Source organism: Larus michahellis, chromosome 15 (genome assembly GCF_964199755.1).
Source record: "Larus michahellis chromosome 15, bLarMic1.1, whole genome shotgun sequence".
Taxonomy (NCBI): Eukaryota; Metazoa; Chordata; class Aves; order Charadriiformes; family Laridae; genus Larus; species Larus michahellis.
Window position 1 is genome coordinate 7,509,367 of NC_133910.1, and position 12,128 is coordinate 7,521,494.

Sequence of the window (12,128 nt, forward strand, 5' to 3'; positions counted from 1 at the left end):
GAGACTCTGTGCTCACTTCTGCTCCTCAGAGCAGTTTCCTTTCAAAGATGCACCCTCCTGGACACATGCTGTGTCCTAAGCTAGGCAAGAATGTGCATCTTGGTCTTTTGTTGATACTACAAGGCTTAATACAGTCAGTTCTCATAGTGGAGACTCTCAGGAACAAATTTTGTTTCAAATTGATTTTAATAAAACAGATTTCTTATAAATAACCTCTTTAACTTTCAACAAAACCTCCTTTAACTTTACAGAAGTAGAAGATCACGGTGCTGGCCCCAGGCCATCCTGACAGGATCACAAAGTTTCATTCTATGCTCATGTGTTCCCTTGTAAAAACGTAGGGGAGGACTCTGCTTGCAGCCCACAGCAGGCAGACCCCTCTCTCTTTGCTGTGCAGAGCTAATGCTGCACTGTGGGCTAACCAGGCTGCCGTGCCTCTCTCTAACACCTGAGTCCTTAATGGCAGCTCAAGGAGTTAGGTAGCTTCCAATTGTAACACTCAAAAACATCACCCTGTGCTTGGAAGGGAAGAGAGGTGTCCAGTGATCTGGGACCATCTGCCAGTATTTCTTACATCACAGTTAATGTGAAAAATGGGGAAGCTGTACTTTAAAGGCAGGAGCTGGCCTAGCGCCCCCCTCTCAAAGTCTGTCAGCGGTTACACTCAGGGGCAAGCCTGGAGTCAGGACAGCCCCTGCCTACTGTGTTTTTTGAGGGAAGAGGCTAGAGCCATAACACTCATTGCTTGGATTTAACAGCACAGAGATCGTTTTTCTTCTTTGTGAAGAGGGCCTGCTGGCAAACTACCTGCGTTGCATCAGGCTTCCTACAGCTGGCTTTAACCAAGTGTCAGTGCCAGGCTCATGGTGGGGAGCAAAAAGAACCAACTCTCCTACATCCACCTGTGGGCTTCTGCACCTATCACACAGCTAAAGAAAATCAGAACATGGAGATGAATGGCAGGACACAACCACAGGAAGGAAAAAGTAACAGGCACGAGGTACCTCTTCTATTCAAGTTTTACGTTAAATCGGTGACTGGTAAATGTCACCTTAGCAATACCAACTGGGAGTTTGTGGCCAGCACACTAGGTGGGAGGCTGTGATCCCTGCATATCAGCTTCAATGTTCTGCTGCTCGCTCTGCTGCTGGAACTCCAGGCGGGTCTGGCGGTTGGACTCCAGCAGTTCTTTCAAGCAGGCATGTAGATAATCATTCTTCTCCTCCAGGTGATCCAAGCAGGAGTTGATCTGGTCCAGCATGGAGTTTATTGCTGCATATTCTAAAAGGAAGGGAAATGAGAGACTGAATAACGTAAGTATATTGTCACTGCAGCCACTGAAGGCAGTGTGAGCTCTTGCAAAACATGGCCACGGCATTTTGGCCGTGCCTTATCTGCCACTGGGTGGGTGAAGTAAAATGCAACTGAATCCTGCATGTGTTGTTTTCACCGATCAAACGAGAGCAATGGGAAGCTGGAGGACTGGTAACAAGATCTAAGACAAGTTACCTGGGCATTCCAAACGCATTATGGGCATATCCAACAGCCTTTGATCTCACACATAAATAGCTTACTGCAGGCGGAGTGCTGGCGTGCGGTGATCTGCATTGCAACAGTACCAAATAAACCCCAAGGGCAAGTTAGCCACCTTTTTAGCTGCCTTAGGGATCATCTTTCCTGACAAGGGTGCAGGCATTTTCGCAGCGTGACGAAGTATTTACTACATTCTGTGAATTATTTCTGTAAGGCTCCCAGACTGGGATGTGCTTCACAAGTGCCTGGCTGGGGTCAGGCTGTCAAAACAGCCCAGCCATTGCTGTGGCAGGAGCAGGGATGAGCCCAAAGTGTGGGGCACCAAGTTCAACTGCAGGATTTTCATGCGCCATTAAGGCTTTGGGTACTTCAGATTAAAGCCGAACTCATTTGGGATGATCCAGACAGTTGGTTCCCTAGGTACGGTTTCTTATTCACAGCATTTGTTTCAAGTGCAGAAGTGCTGGCCTCAGTACAATGGCATTTCAGTGATGCGTATTAGCGCTGTTAATCAGATGAAGATTGCTGTGCTACTGTGATGAAACACTTGCTTTTGGACTGTTCCAAATAGTAATCACACAATCCTAAAGAATAACAAAAAATCCAAACTGAAAAACCAGGCAAGATAAACCTCTGCTGACAAAGTTACTCAGGAACTGGAAGCCTCGCAGCAGCTGAAAAACCGCGGGGCTACAGGAGACCCCAGGCAGAGCGAGCCCTGCGTTCCTTTCTGAAGCTGCATGGACTGAGCGAGGGCAGGGAGGCAGGTGTTGAGCTGTGACCCACAGGCTGATGTTTGTGAGGATGGTGGGCTGTAGGACAGGGAAAGATGCCCATGTGGGTGGCACAAGCCCACACCTCACCAGCTGGGGCTGGCTCCTCTCTGCCCACCTCTTCTGAGCAGCTGGGGAAGCGCTGGAGCCAAACGTGACACAAGCAGTGCCTGGCTGGAACGCTGCTCTGAGCTAGCAGAGAATATAGAAGGAAGCGAGGAGGAGGAGGGTTGCGCTGTGATGAATTTCCCCAGCCTCACAAGCCCAACTGTGCCCCTCTTGGCTGCCCCCTTGACACTTCTGTAGGTAGGGTGCCCCCATGCCCCAGCACACTGGGCCCAGGCGCTGCCATTACCAGCAGCTTTAAATGAATGGTGAATATTTAAATATTGCAGTCATTTGCATTATCAGTAGCTAAGGAGAAGTTTCATTATTAAAAAAAAAAAAAATTATCCTAATTTTCTTATACTACTTTGGGGCCATTCACAGCAGCGTTGCAGCCTTTAATCCCTTGGAGAATTGTATGCGTAGCATTTAAGCTTGTTTATAAAAGTTTGGCCTTGCAGGTATATGCAGAAGTGGCATTATGAGCAAGAGCACTGTTGATGTCCTTGCGTTTAAAAACCAATTCCATAAACACATTTTTTCCAAAAAGTATTTATCCAGTATCTGTATTTTGCAAACCTTGTTTTGAGGCATGTGATACCTGAATGTCCACGAGTTAGAGCTCTTTACGCCAACCTCATATTTGATCTAAGTGTGATGCTCCATGTTCCAATTAAACCATGAGCGTACCCCGAGCAGATATGGCAACATCTTCTGACAAATAACATTATTCATCAAATGGGCAAGTCTGTAATCACAGCAGGAGCCTAATTGTTCTCAGTGGCTGGAGCTCAAGCGAAGGCTATATAAGTTGTGCAGCTTTAGGAAGTGAAAGAATTTTAACAATTTTAAAATAAGATATTAAAACATTTTATTTAATTGTCTTCTGTTCGTTGCAAGCTTGGGTGTTTTTGTGGAAATGTAACCACATCCCCTAATGAAAACGTTGACCAGGAATATGGCAATCACATTGGTTACTCCTCTGAATTCTTACAAGAATAGCTGCCAAAAATAAGGTTTCCTATTTGAGATCAAGGAAGTGATCAACAGCTTCAGCTCCATGAGACCAGGAAATAACTCCAGACCTTTATGACCAGCTGCTGCCTGCAAAGCCCTGGCTAATTACAAGCAGAATGACTTAATGCAGAGTCTCAATGTCGATCAGATTTAGTGACTTTCTCCATCACATCCAATGTGTCTCTTAGCTCTTCAAACAGTTTGAAACACAAATCGCTGTAATGATGCAAAGCAGTGAACACTTCTGGGGTGTTTCAGGGCAGAAACAATCCTGCTGTCACTGCAGGTAGATCACAGCCACAAGGATGAGATTCACCAGTGCTGGTCACATCTGGAAACTGAATGGTCTTTGGGAAACAGCATAAACCAGCTCTTCACCATTTTTGAGAGAAGAGTAGCAAAGTGCTTACTCTTTGAAGGATTTCCAATGTTAAGAATGATCCGTACATAAGTGTTACAGCTCTGCCGTTGTCTCATTTCCTCCATCGGCTTTTTCTAACTGGACAGGGCAGTATGAGAAATGCCACACCTCGGCGCTGCAGAAATGCCCGAAAGTGGAATTTGCCAAGCTAATCGCATTAAATTCACTTTTTCCATGCATGACTGCTCCTCCCAGATCTGTCCGCGTGATCTGTCCTGCAGTTTCATGCTCCAAACGTCCTCTTTCTCCTTGGCCAGCCGCACCCCATGTGCCACCAAAAAACCACGGCGTTACCTTCCCACAAGGGAAGCTGAAACCCCAAATCCCCCCACGGCGGCAGCAGCAGCAGTGTGCCCCAGCTCAGTGCCCATCACCGGGCCAGAATCGCCGGACCAGCCAGTTTCAAAACCCACTCACCCCCCGCAGCCCCTCACCGTGGGGGCACCGAGCACCGCTCCCAGCAGAAGCGGCAAAAACATCTGGGAACATCTGGGCCTCGCCAAACAGGCCCACGGGACCAGGCCGGGCCACCCAGGCCCGCCGGGCGGCCGGCGGTCGGGCAGGCGGCCTTGCCCCGGGCCGTCCCCACGCACCTTCCTCCCCGAAGCTGTCCCCGTCCTCCTCCTCCTCCTCCTCGGCGCCCACCGGCACGTGCGGCTCCCCGTTCGGCCCCGACATCCCGCCGACCCGCAACTGGCCGCGCGCCGCCGCCGTGCGCCCCGCAAGCGCCGTCGGCCAATGGGAAAGCGCGGCGCCGCCCGCGTCACGCAAAGCCGGCCGGTCGGCGCTGGGGTAAAGCCTGTGGTTAGCGGGCGGGAGGGAGCGGCGGCAGCGGGGTGGCAGGGCGCAGCTCCGTGCTCCCCATTTCTTCGGGTCTTTGTCTCCTTGCCCCGCGGTGTCCTTAGCCCTCCCAAGGTCTCCCTGTCCCCTGGGCTGGACCAGCCACAGCACACACCCGCACAAGTGTGTTTGGGCACAAAGTGAAGTTGTCCTGAGGGGCTGCCATTAGCACCCCGCCCTTCTTCTTTCCCCAGGCAGCCGATGGTCTCTGTGGACAGGCTGCGCCTCTGCCCGGGAGGAGCCCCCAGGTTTCAGCGGGTGCTGAGGCTGCAGCAGCCAGAGCTTTGCTGCTCAACGCCAAAACACAGCCACATCACCGGCCCCACTCCATCCCCTGAGCGGCTTGAACCAGCCTCAGGTCACCTTCAGGCCTCCTCGTCCCTGCAGGAATGGGCACCGTTTGCTCTGCCCTTCTTTGTCTTTGGCCCAGTATCGGTCGTACCTCACACGCCCTGAGATCTAATGGCTGTGTGTTTTTTTCATCCCCTAGAGATGTCACCGGGATAAAATTAACTTGCAATTAGAGTATTAAGTCAATCAGTGCTCCTGAGTTAAACCCGATTTGAGCACTGTTATTAAGTGGGTATTTGGGGCAAAGAAGAAAGAAAAGGTTACGTCCTCATTTAACATCGCGGCCAGCTCTTCTCTCTGTGGGGTGACCCCGCTGCACACTGCCGAGTTGGGCCCATGCGCCTCAAGACAGGGAATTGAACATTAGTGTAATTAATGGATGTAACCACACTTTAATGAAAAAGATGACGACTTTCAGTTCGAAGCTCTGCGCTAGTACTGTGGGTACGTGCTGGTCCGAAGCAGCAACCCTCACCGGGCAGGACGCACCCTCAGATAGATTATTTTATTTCCACTTTATGCTTTGGCGTCTCTTCAGCGAGCCCGGAGTTTACAATTACCGTAAGGCCGCTCTCGCTGTGGCTCCTTGCAGCCAGAGGGCTGCGCCGAGCCAGCCTCGTGTGGAGTTCAACACCCCTGGAGTGCTTCTTCACCTCAGGGAAAAACCGCCGCCGCCATTTCGGGGGCGGGGGCCGCGCAGAGAAGCGGGGCGGGCCCTTTAGCCACCGCCCCCCGGCGCCCGCCTGCGCCGCGCCGTGCCGGGAAGATGGCCGCCGCCGGCAGGGCCTGGCGTGTCGCCGCGCTGCTGCCGCCCTGGCCGCTGCGGGCCCCGCGCCGAGCCTACGGCGGTGCTGCCGCCGCCGCCGCCGCCGCTTCTGTGGCGAGGGGCGGCGGCGGGAGCCGACTGCTGCTGGGCGCTGCCTTCGCGCTGGGCGGCGGCGCCGGCCTCTACCTGGCGGCGCGGCAGCGCCTGCGGGAGCACTCGGCCGCTGAGGTAACGCGCCGCCGGGCCCCGCTCGCCGCCTCAGGCGGCTCCCCCCGCCGTGGGCTGCGCTCTCCTCCCCTCTCGGCCGCCGCCGTCCCCCCCGGGCTTCCCCGGGCGCCTGCCCTGCCCGGCCCGAGCGCCTGAGCCGTAGCGAGGCCCGGGCACGGCCGCGGCGGACGGTCCCCGGAGACAGAGCTCCACGGAGGATGCGGAGCAGGGTCTTCTGGCTCTGCGGGCCAAGCAGTCGCTTTTGGTCCGGTTTTAGTAAGGAAGCAGCTTAAAATTGTATAAAAGCGACCCCGGCAGCAGCGGTCTCCTTGAGGAGCTGTAGGGAATGCCTGTGAGAAAGTGAGAGCTTGCTGGGGGTGTGAGGCAGCATTTCTTATGGTTTTCCCTAGCACCCACGGAGGGTTGTGTAACCCAATACATTGCTAATGAGAAGCAAAGATTTATGTGCGAAGTATTTGTTTTACAGTGTATGAGTAATGATTGGCACGGCCTGTCAGATCGCTGGAGTAAAGCAGTGTTGGGAAACTTCCCTCACCCCATGCCTTGCTGCCTGTGCCGCACGGGTTCTCCCTGCCTTGTCTCAGTTGTGCACAGGTTGATTAATGCCAGGAATCTGAATTTGGGCAGACACGTGCCTGAAATCAACAGCAAACTCTCTCTCTAGTATCCCCACCCTGTGACTTCCATAGAGGTTATTGTGGGGGGAACATGGATTTAAAAGGCTATTTTGGTTTTGATTTAAAGATAATTAAAATATGGTTATGTTTTTCTTTAATTTCAGAGTTGTGTATAGAGGGGTAAGCTGTCTGGATTTAACTTCTTTTTTTCTGGTTATGAGTGGGAGATTCTAGCAGATTAAATAGCTGTTTAGAAAAACAAGTATTTGGTCCCAATGAAAGGTGAATATTTGTGATACCATTTGAAGAAAGCATGTTAGCCAAGATCTTTTGATCAGATGTTGAAACTGAAGGTCAATGACCATGACTTCATGACAAAAATAAGGGTGGAAGAGGGTAACATTTATATTTTTAGTAGAAAATGGAAGCTTCTGATCTCTTCCTTCCCCAGCTGCCTTCAGGGAGGCTCCAGCTCACTCTCTACCAGTATAAAACGTGTCCTTTCTGCAGCAAAGTCCGAGCTTTTCTTGATTATCATGGACTGCCCTATGAAATTGTGGAAGTGAACCCGATAATGAGGAAAGAGATCAAATTCTCTTCCTACAGAAAGGTGCCTATCCTGTTAGCCAATGCTGGAAGCCCTGTGGTAAGTCTTACTGTTTGAAAGCTTGACTTTCCCGCAAGCTGTGGTTTGGAGGCTTTGTTTGTGTCATGTCTCTGGCTTATCACATGCAGTATAACCTTTAGATCATCTTTTATTCTCTCAAGGGCCTGAGATTTATTTCTTCCTTCACAGTTTCCTATGCCTTGGCCTTGTTAGAGTGTTTTTGTTGGCCGTTCTTACAAGGGATGTTGTTTGTGTAGTGACTCTGTAATGCAGTGATAATCTAGCTTCTATCAGCCCTTATGCAGGACATGTCATTTGTACCAGCGGTAACAGGAGCTGCTTATATCTTGTGGGAAAAGAATACTGAAGATTCAACTTGGCTTTTTTTTTTTTTTTTTAAAGTTAGTATTGCTTTTCCTCCTTTGCTGCCAAGGGCCTAAATTCAAAACCCACAAGTATTGCATGTGTACCTTACCCTCAGGTCCTCTGCTGTCAGAATGAAAGGCAAATTTGAAGTGATGCTCTGAAAAGAGATCTGAATGTAGGGCTGTCTTTAGATGTGCAGGGACTCATGGAAATGCATGGGGGGAAAAGGGACTGCAGTACTAACTTGAAGCCTCCACATGCAGGGAAAAAGGTTTTGAAGAATTCCCTTTTCAATTTTGCCAACCTCTTTTAAAAGTTTTGTTTTAATTCTGTTTTTCAGCAATTGAATGACTCGTCAGTGATCATCAGTGCAATAAAAACCTATCTCATTTCCAAGTAAGAAAATGGGGTGATGGGAGAAGAGTTGAATGTGAGTGGCCCTAGCGAACTAGAGATTGAGAAGGCTCTCTTAGAGTCGGTCATAAGTTGCTCACCTTGGTCTCTGAAGCTCTGGACTTTTAGCCCAGCAGACCTGACCCTGGCTGTGATGGTGTGGATGGTGCCGATGTGTGTTGTCATGTGTGTGCAGTGAAGCAGAGCTTTTACCTTTCAGAGCAACTCTTTTTTTCGTCTGTGAGAATCTCTTTGCATAAAACCGACTTAAACAAGGACTAGCATTAGTCCTGGAACAAAGCTTACATTTAGCCAGTTACAATATCTAGAATGAAATGAAATTGCTGTGCCTGTGGCCTGTCCTTTAGGTCCATGCTACAAAGCATTTGAGAGTGGTAGGAAGTTTTATGCCTGCGAAATTTTCTATTCTGACACAGAGAAAGGTATGTGCACTAATAATAGTTATTTGCAAGTAGCTGTTCCAGTCTCTTTTCAAAACTTATTTCAAATAGAATTTGAAACCGTGTGCATTTATTTTTAGAATAATATATTTTAAAGTGTGTATCTCTTGATCTGTCCTTTGCTCTTGCTCATTTTTGTAGCAGCCAGGTCAGCGCTAACTGTGTTTCTGTCCACAGGAGGAATAGCTTAGAAGAGATCGTGTCCTTTTATCCTCCTATGAAAACTGTGACTGAGCAAGGCAAGGAGGTATTTGAGTATGGGAATAAGTACTGGCTCATGCTGGATGAGAAGGAGACAAAGCGAGTCTATCCTGTCAAAGAAGTGAGAGTGTAAGTGCTCTTAAATTTCCGGGCTCTCCAAGTGGCGTCACAGCTTCCTCCAGGTGTACTCAGGAATGGTGCAGATATAAAATCCCACTGGTGCTGACAAATCCTGTCACACCCTCCTTGTTGTTTAAAACCTCAGTAGTTAGAGTGGTTTTGCTGTGTTCCTTACATAATCTGAAACAATGCTGTTAGATGGCTTAGTTCCCACTGTCATGGTCATGCCAGCCTTCAGTTGCCTCCAGTTTCTTTCTTGGCATTTCCTTTGTGTCACAGAGTAATGTTACGGAGTGCTAGTTTCCCTTTCTGCTTTAGCTCTCATATTGGGAGGAGAAGCTAGTGCTATATCATAGTCTTAATTTTAGTTTGAGATTGGAGGAGCCTTGCCAAAGTTAATGATCCTGAGTGCATTTCAGAGAGGTCACCAGAGCACAAGGCTGGGCAGGAGTTTTTGACACATTCGTCCTTGGCAGAACCTCTGGCTAATGCCACTGTGATTCTGTCTGCCTTCTGTAGCCCTGCAATCTGTACCTCGTTCAACGAAGGGTCTCTTTTGAATGCTTGCAGGGAAGAAATGAAGTGGAGAAAATGGGCAGACGATTGGCTTGTTCACCTCATCTCCCCCAATGTTTACCGGACCCCCAGAGAAGCCTTGGCATCTTTTGATTACATTGTCCGTGAGGGGAAGTTTGGCACTGTGGAAGGTTTCTTTGCCAAGTACATGGGGGCTGTTGCCATGTTCTTCGTTAGCAAGAGGCTGAAGAAAAGGTTGGTACCACCTAGCACGAAGTACACAAGAGGAATAGCTCCTTAACCTCCTCGGCTGTGAACCCCAGATGTCGAAGGGCAGAACCTCAGTGTTTTAAACCAAACCGTTTAATCCAATGTGGGTAACAGCTGTACTTCTTTAATGGGAGGTAATAATCCTCTCTGCTCATCTACTATTTAATCACTAACCGCTCCCTTCGCTCGCAGATATGTTCCTAATTTCCAGGCAAAGACCAGCCTATAAGATGACAGACAATCAAAAGGTAAAGAAAGAAGCAAACCAGTGTCTTTAGACTAGGTTTGTGGTTTTTTTCTTTATACAGACATCACCTTCAAGATAATGTCCGAGAAGACTTGTATGAAGCAGTTAATGAGTGGGTAAAAGCTATTGGCAAACATCGACTCTTCATGGGTGGAAACCAGCCGAACCTTGCTGATTTGGTAAGGGGTTAATTCCTGGATTTACCGTTAGGTGTATTACAAATTATCAGTTGCTTATCCATATGGAATGGTTAATACCAATACAGAGAGAGAACGTGAGTTACATGAGATACTTTGGCCATGTCCTTTGTGCAGTAATACAATTCCCACATTAGGAGGACTTAGAAATATTTGTTACACAGGATGGTATTTGTTTTTCTCCAGAGAAATGTTTCCTGAGATGGAACCTGCAGTTCCCATCTGCAGGTGGATGTTACTGATTGTGTGGAAGCACGATAAAAGCAGGTTACAAGCCAGGACACTGCTCTGGCTCATGAGTAAAGCCTCACGCCTACACAGGTTTTATTGCATTCAGTGCTGCTGGGGTTTCCTTTGCTGGCAGCAGTGTGGAGCGGAGCAGGATTCATCCCCTGCACCAGCAGTTCTCCGTGGAGTGCAAGTGAAGCGTTTCACACCAGGGCTTGATGCAAAGATGGGATTAACTTTTGATCCATAACTGTATGTAGATCCTGATCTTTCCTTCCTGTTTTGTCATGGGAAAACATGCATATTTTTAACTTACCTTTCTGTCATTCAGTCTTCATCGCTAGTCAGAGCGGTGGAGTAGATGGCAGGACAGGGAAGAGCCTTAATGGGTAGTCTATTGTGACATTTTTTGGTACCCTGAGCCATTCTCTGCTACTGACTTTGAGCGTTGTTCTTATCTTTCTCCTCTGTCACAGGCAGTGTATGGGGTCCTCCGAGTCATGGAAGGGCTGGAAGCCTTTGACGACATGATGGTTCACACCAAGATTCAGCCTTGGTACCAGCGTATGGAAGAAGTCATTAAAAAAGCTGAAGCTGCAGTCTGATGCCAGCTGCAGCTGCCTTCCTGAAGTATTTGCATGGTAAAAAACTTCTGAAGGAGTGGCATTTATTTTTTAAGGATTGAGTGGACTGCTCACGCCTAATGGACTGACATGCAGGCACAGAGACTGTCCCGTTCAGGATATCAAGGTGCAGTGAGCAGAGAGGATCCAGCCAGGTGTGTATTTGAACATGGTATTTAGAAGGATGGGGACAGGTAAAAGGAAGGGATCTCGGACGCTGCTGGAAAGGAGAAGCTCTTAACTGAAGAGTGCAGCAAATAGGCTTCTTTTAGGTGAGAGCCATTCTCGGAGCAGGTTACTGTAAAAGCAAGCAGCTCTTGGCTAGTAAATGTTACAGCCATATCAGATACAGTAGGTCTGAGCAGCTTTTGCTTCAGGCTGTCTTCCGCTACTCATCTATGTCACCTGAAGTGTTTTCCTGACTGAAACACTGGATAGTAGTTTTTAAATGACAAATTTTCCTGCAATAGAATCCTGTAAAACCCAGTGCTGAGGGAACTGGAGGAATCCATGGTACTGGGAAAGGCGTCCTTCCTATGCCAGAAATGATGCTGCACTCAGCAGATCCTATGCTTTTACTCTTCCATGTAAACGGTTCTTTCAGTACTTGATTCTGTACCGTCTGTGAGGATAAAGGCTTGCTTCTTTCTGTGCCCTGTGCAAGATCTGTGAGTTCTTACCTTACCCATTACACCTGGAAAGCACACCCCACACTGAAATCACTAATGCTGAGCCGTTATTTGAAAGCTTTATCTTGCATGAAATCTCTCTGGAATACCTCTGAAAGTCAGTTTGTTCTTGTTTTGGGGAAAAGAAGGATTAAGAGCGATCTGCATGCCTGGGGGATCTCTAGGTGTTTCTGCTGTGCAAGAGTAACAAAGGATTTGTCGTCGTAGAAATCTGATTAGGAGCCATCGCTGCAGGTAATGTTGTGCAATACTAAGTATGCCGAGCTGTGCCTGGTAGATTATTTGTTGTAGTGAGAGGATGCAGGTCTGAATGGGAGTGCTCGTGTGGTGAGGTATTTCGGGTGCAGCTGAAGTTAGTCCGTAATGCAGCCACTGGCATGGTGTGGGTGTTGCTGGGGGGGAGGTGGGTGGGCACCTTAACTAGGTATGACAGCATAGGGTGTGGTAGAGGGGTTGTTTTGTTTTATTTTTTTCCCAAATGTAAGACTGGATACAAACTCAGTTATGATCTGACACACAGAAGGAAAATGTTTACAGCAAGCTCAGCTGGGTTGCTGGT

The 12,128-nt window shown here is 48.6% G+C and overlaps 2 protein-coding genes across 2 annotated transcripts; one reads left to right on the forward strand and one right to left on the reverse strand.

The window, feature by feature from the left end:
• Window positions 1-971: 971 nt before the first annotated feature.
• Window positions 972-4,746, reverse strand: BBLN (bublin coiled coil protein). Its single transcript, XM_074609237.1, has 2 exons — window positions 4,443-4,746; window positions 972-1,281 (listed from the first exon to the last, which is right to left on the reverse strand). The coding sequence occupies exons 1-2, from the start codon at window positions 4,525-4,527 to the stop codon at window positions 1,088-1,090; spliced, it is 279 nt and encodes a 92-aa protein (XP_074465338.1). The 5' UTR covers window positions 4,528-4,746; the 3' UTR covers window positions 972-1,087.
• Window positions 4,747-5,733: 987 nt separating this feature from the next.
• On the forward strand, window positions 5,734-11,533 carry PTGES2 (prostaglandin E synthase 2). The gene is made up of 7 exons (XM_074609230.1): window positions 5,734-6,034; window positions 7,103-7,297; window positions 7,965-8,020; window positions 8,656-8,808; window positions 9,370-9,570; window positions 9,894-10,011; window positions 10,734-11,533. Exons 1-7 carry the CDS (start codon window positions 5,807-5,809, stop codon window positions 10,860-10,862), a joined length of 1,080 nt encoding a protein of 359 aa, XP_074465331.1. The 5' UTR covers window positions 5,734-5,806; the 3' UTR covers window positions 10,863-11,533.
• The last annotated feature ends 595 nt before the right edge of the window (window positions 11,534-12,128 follow it).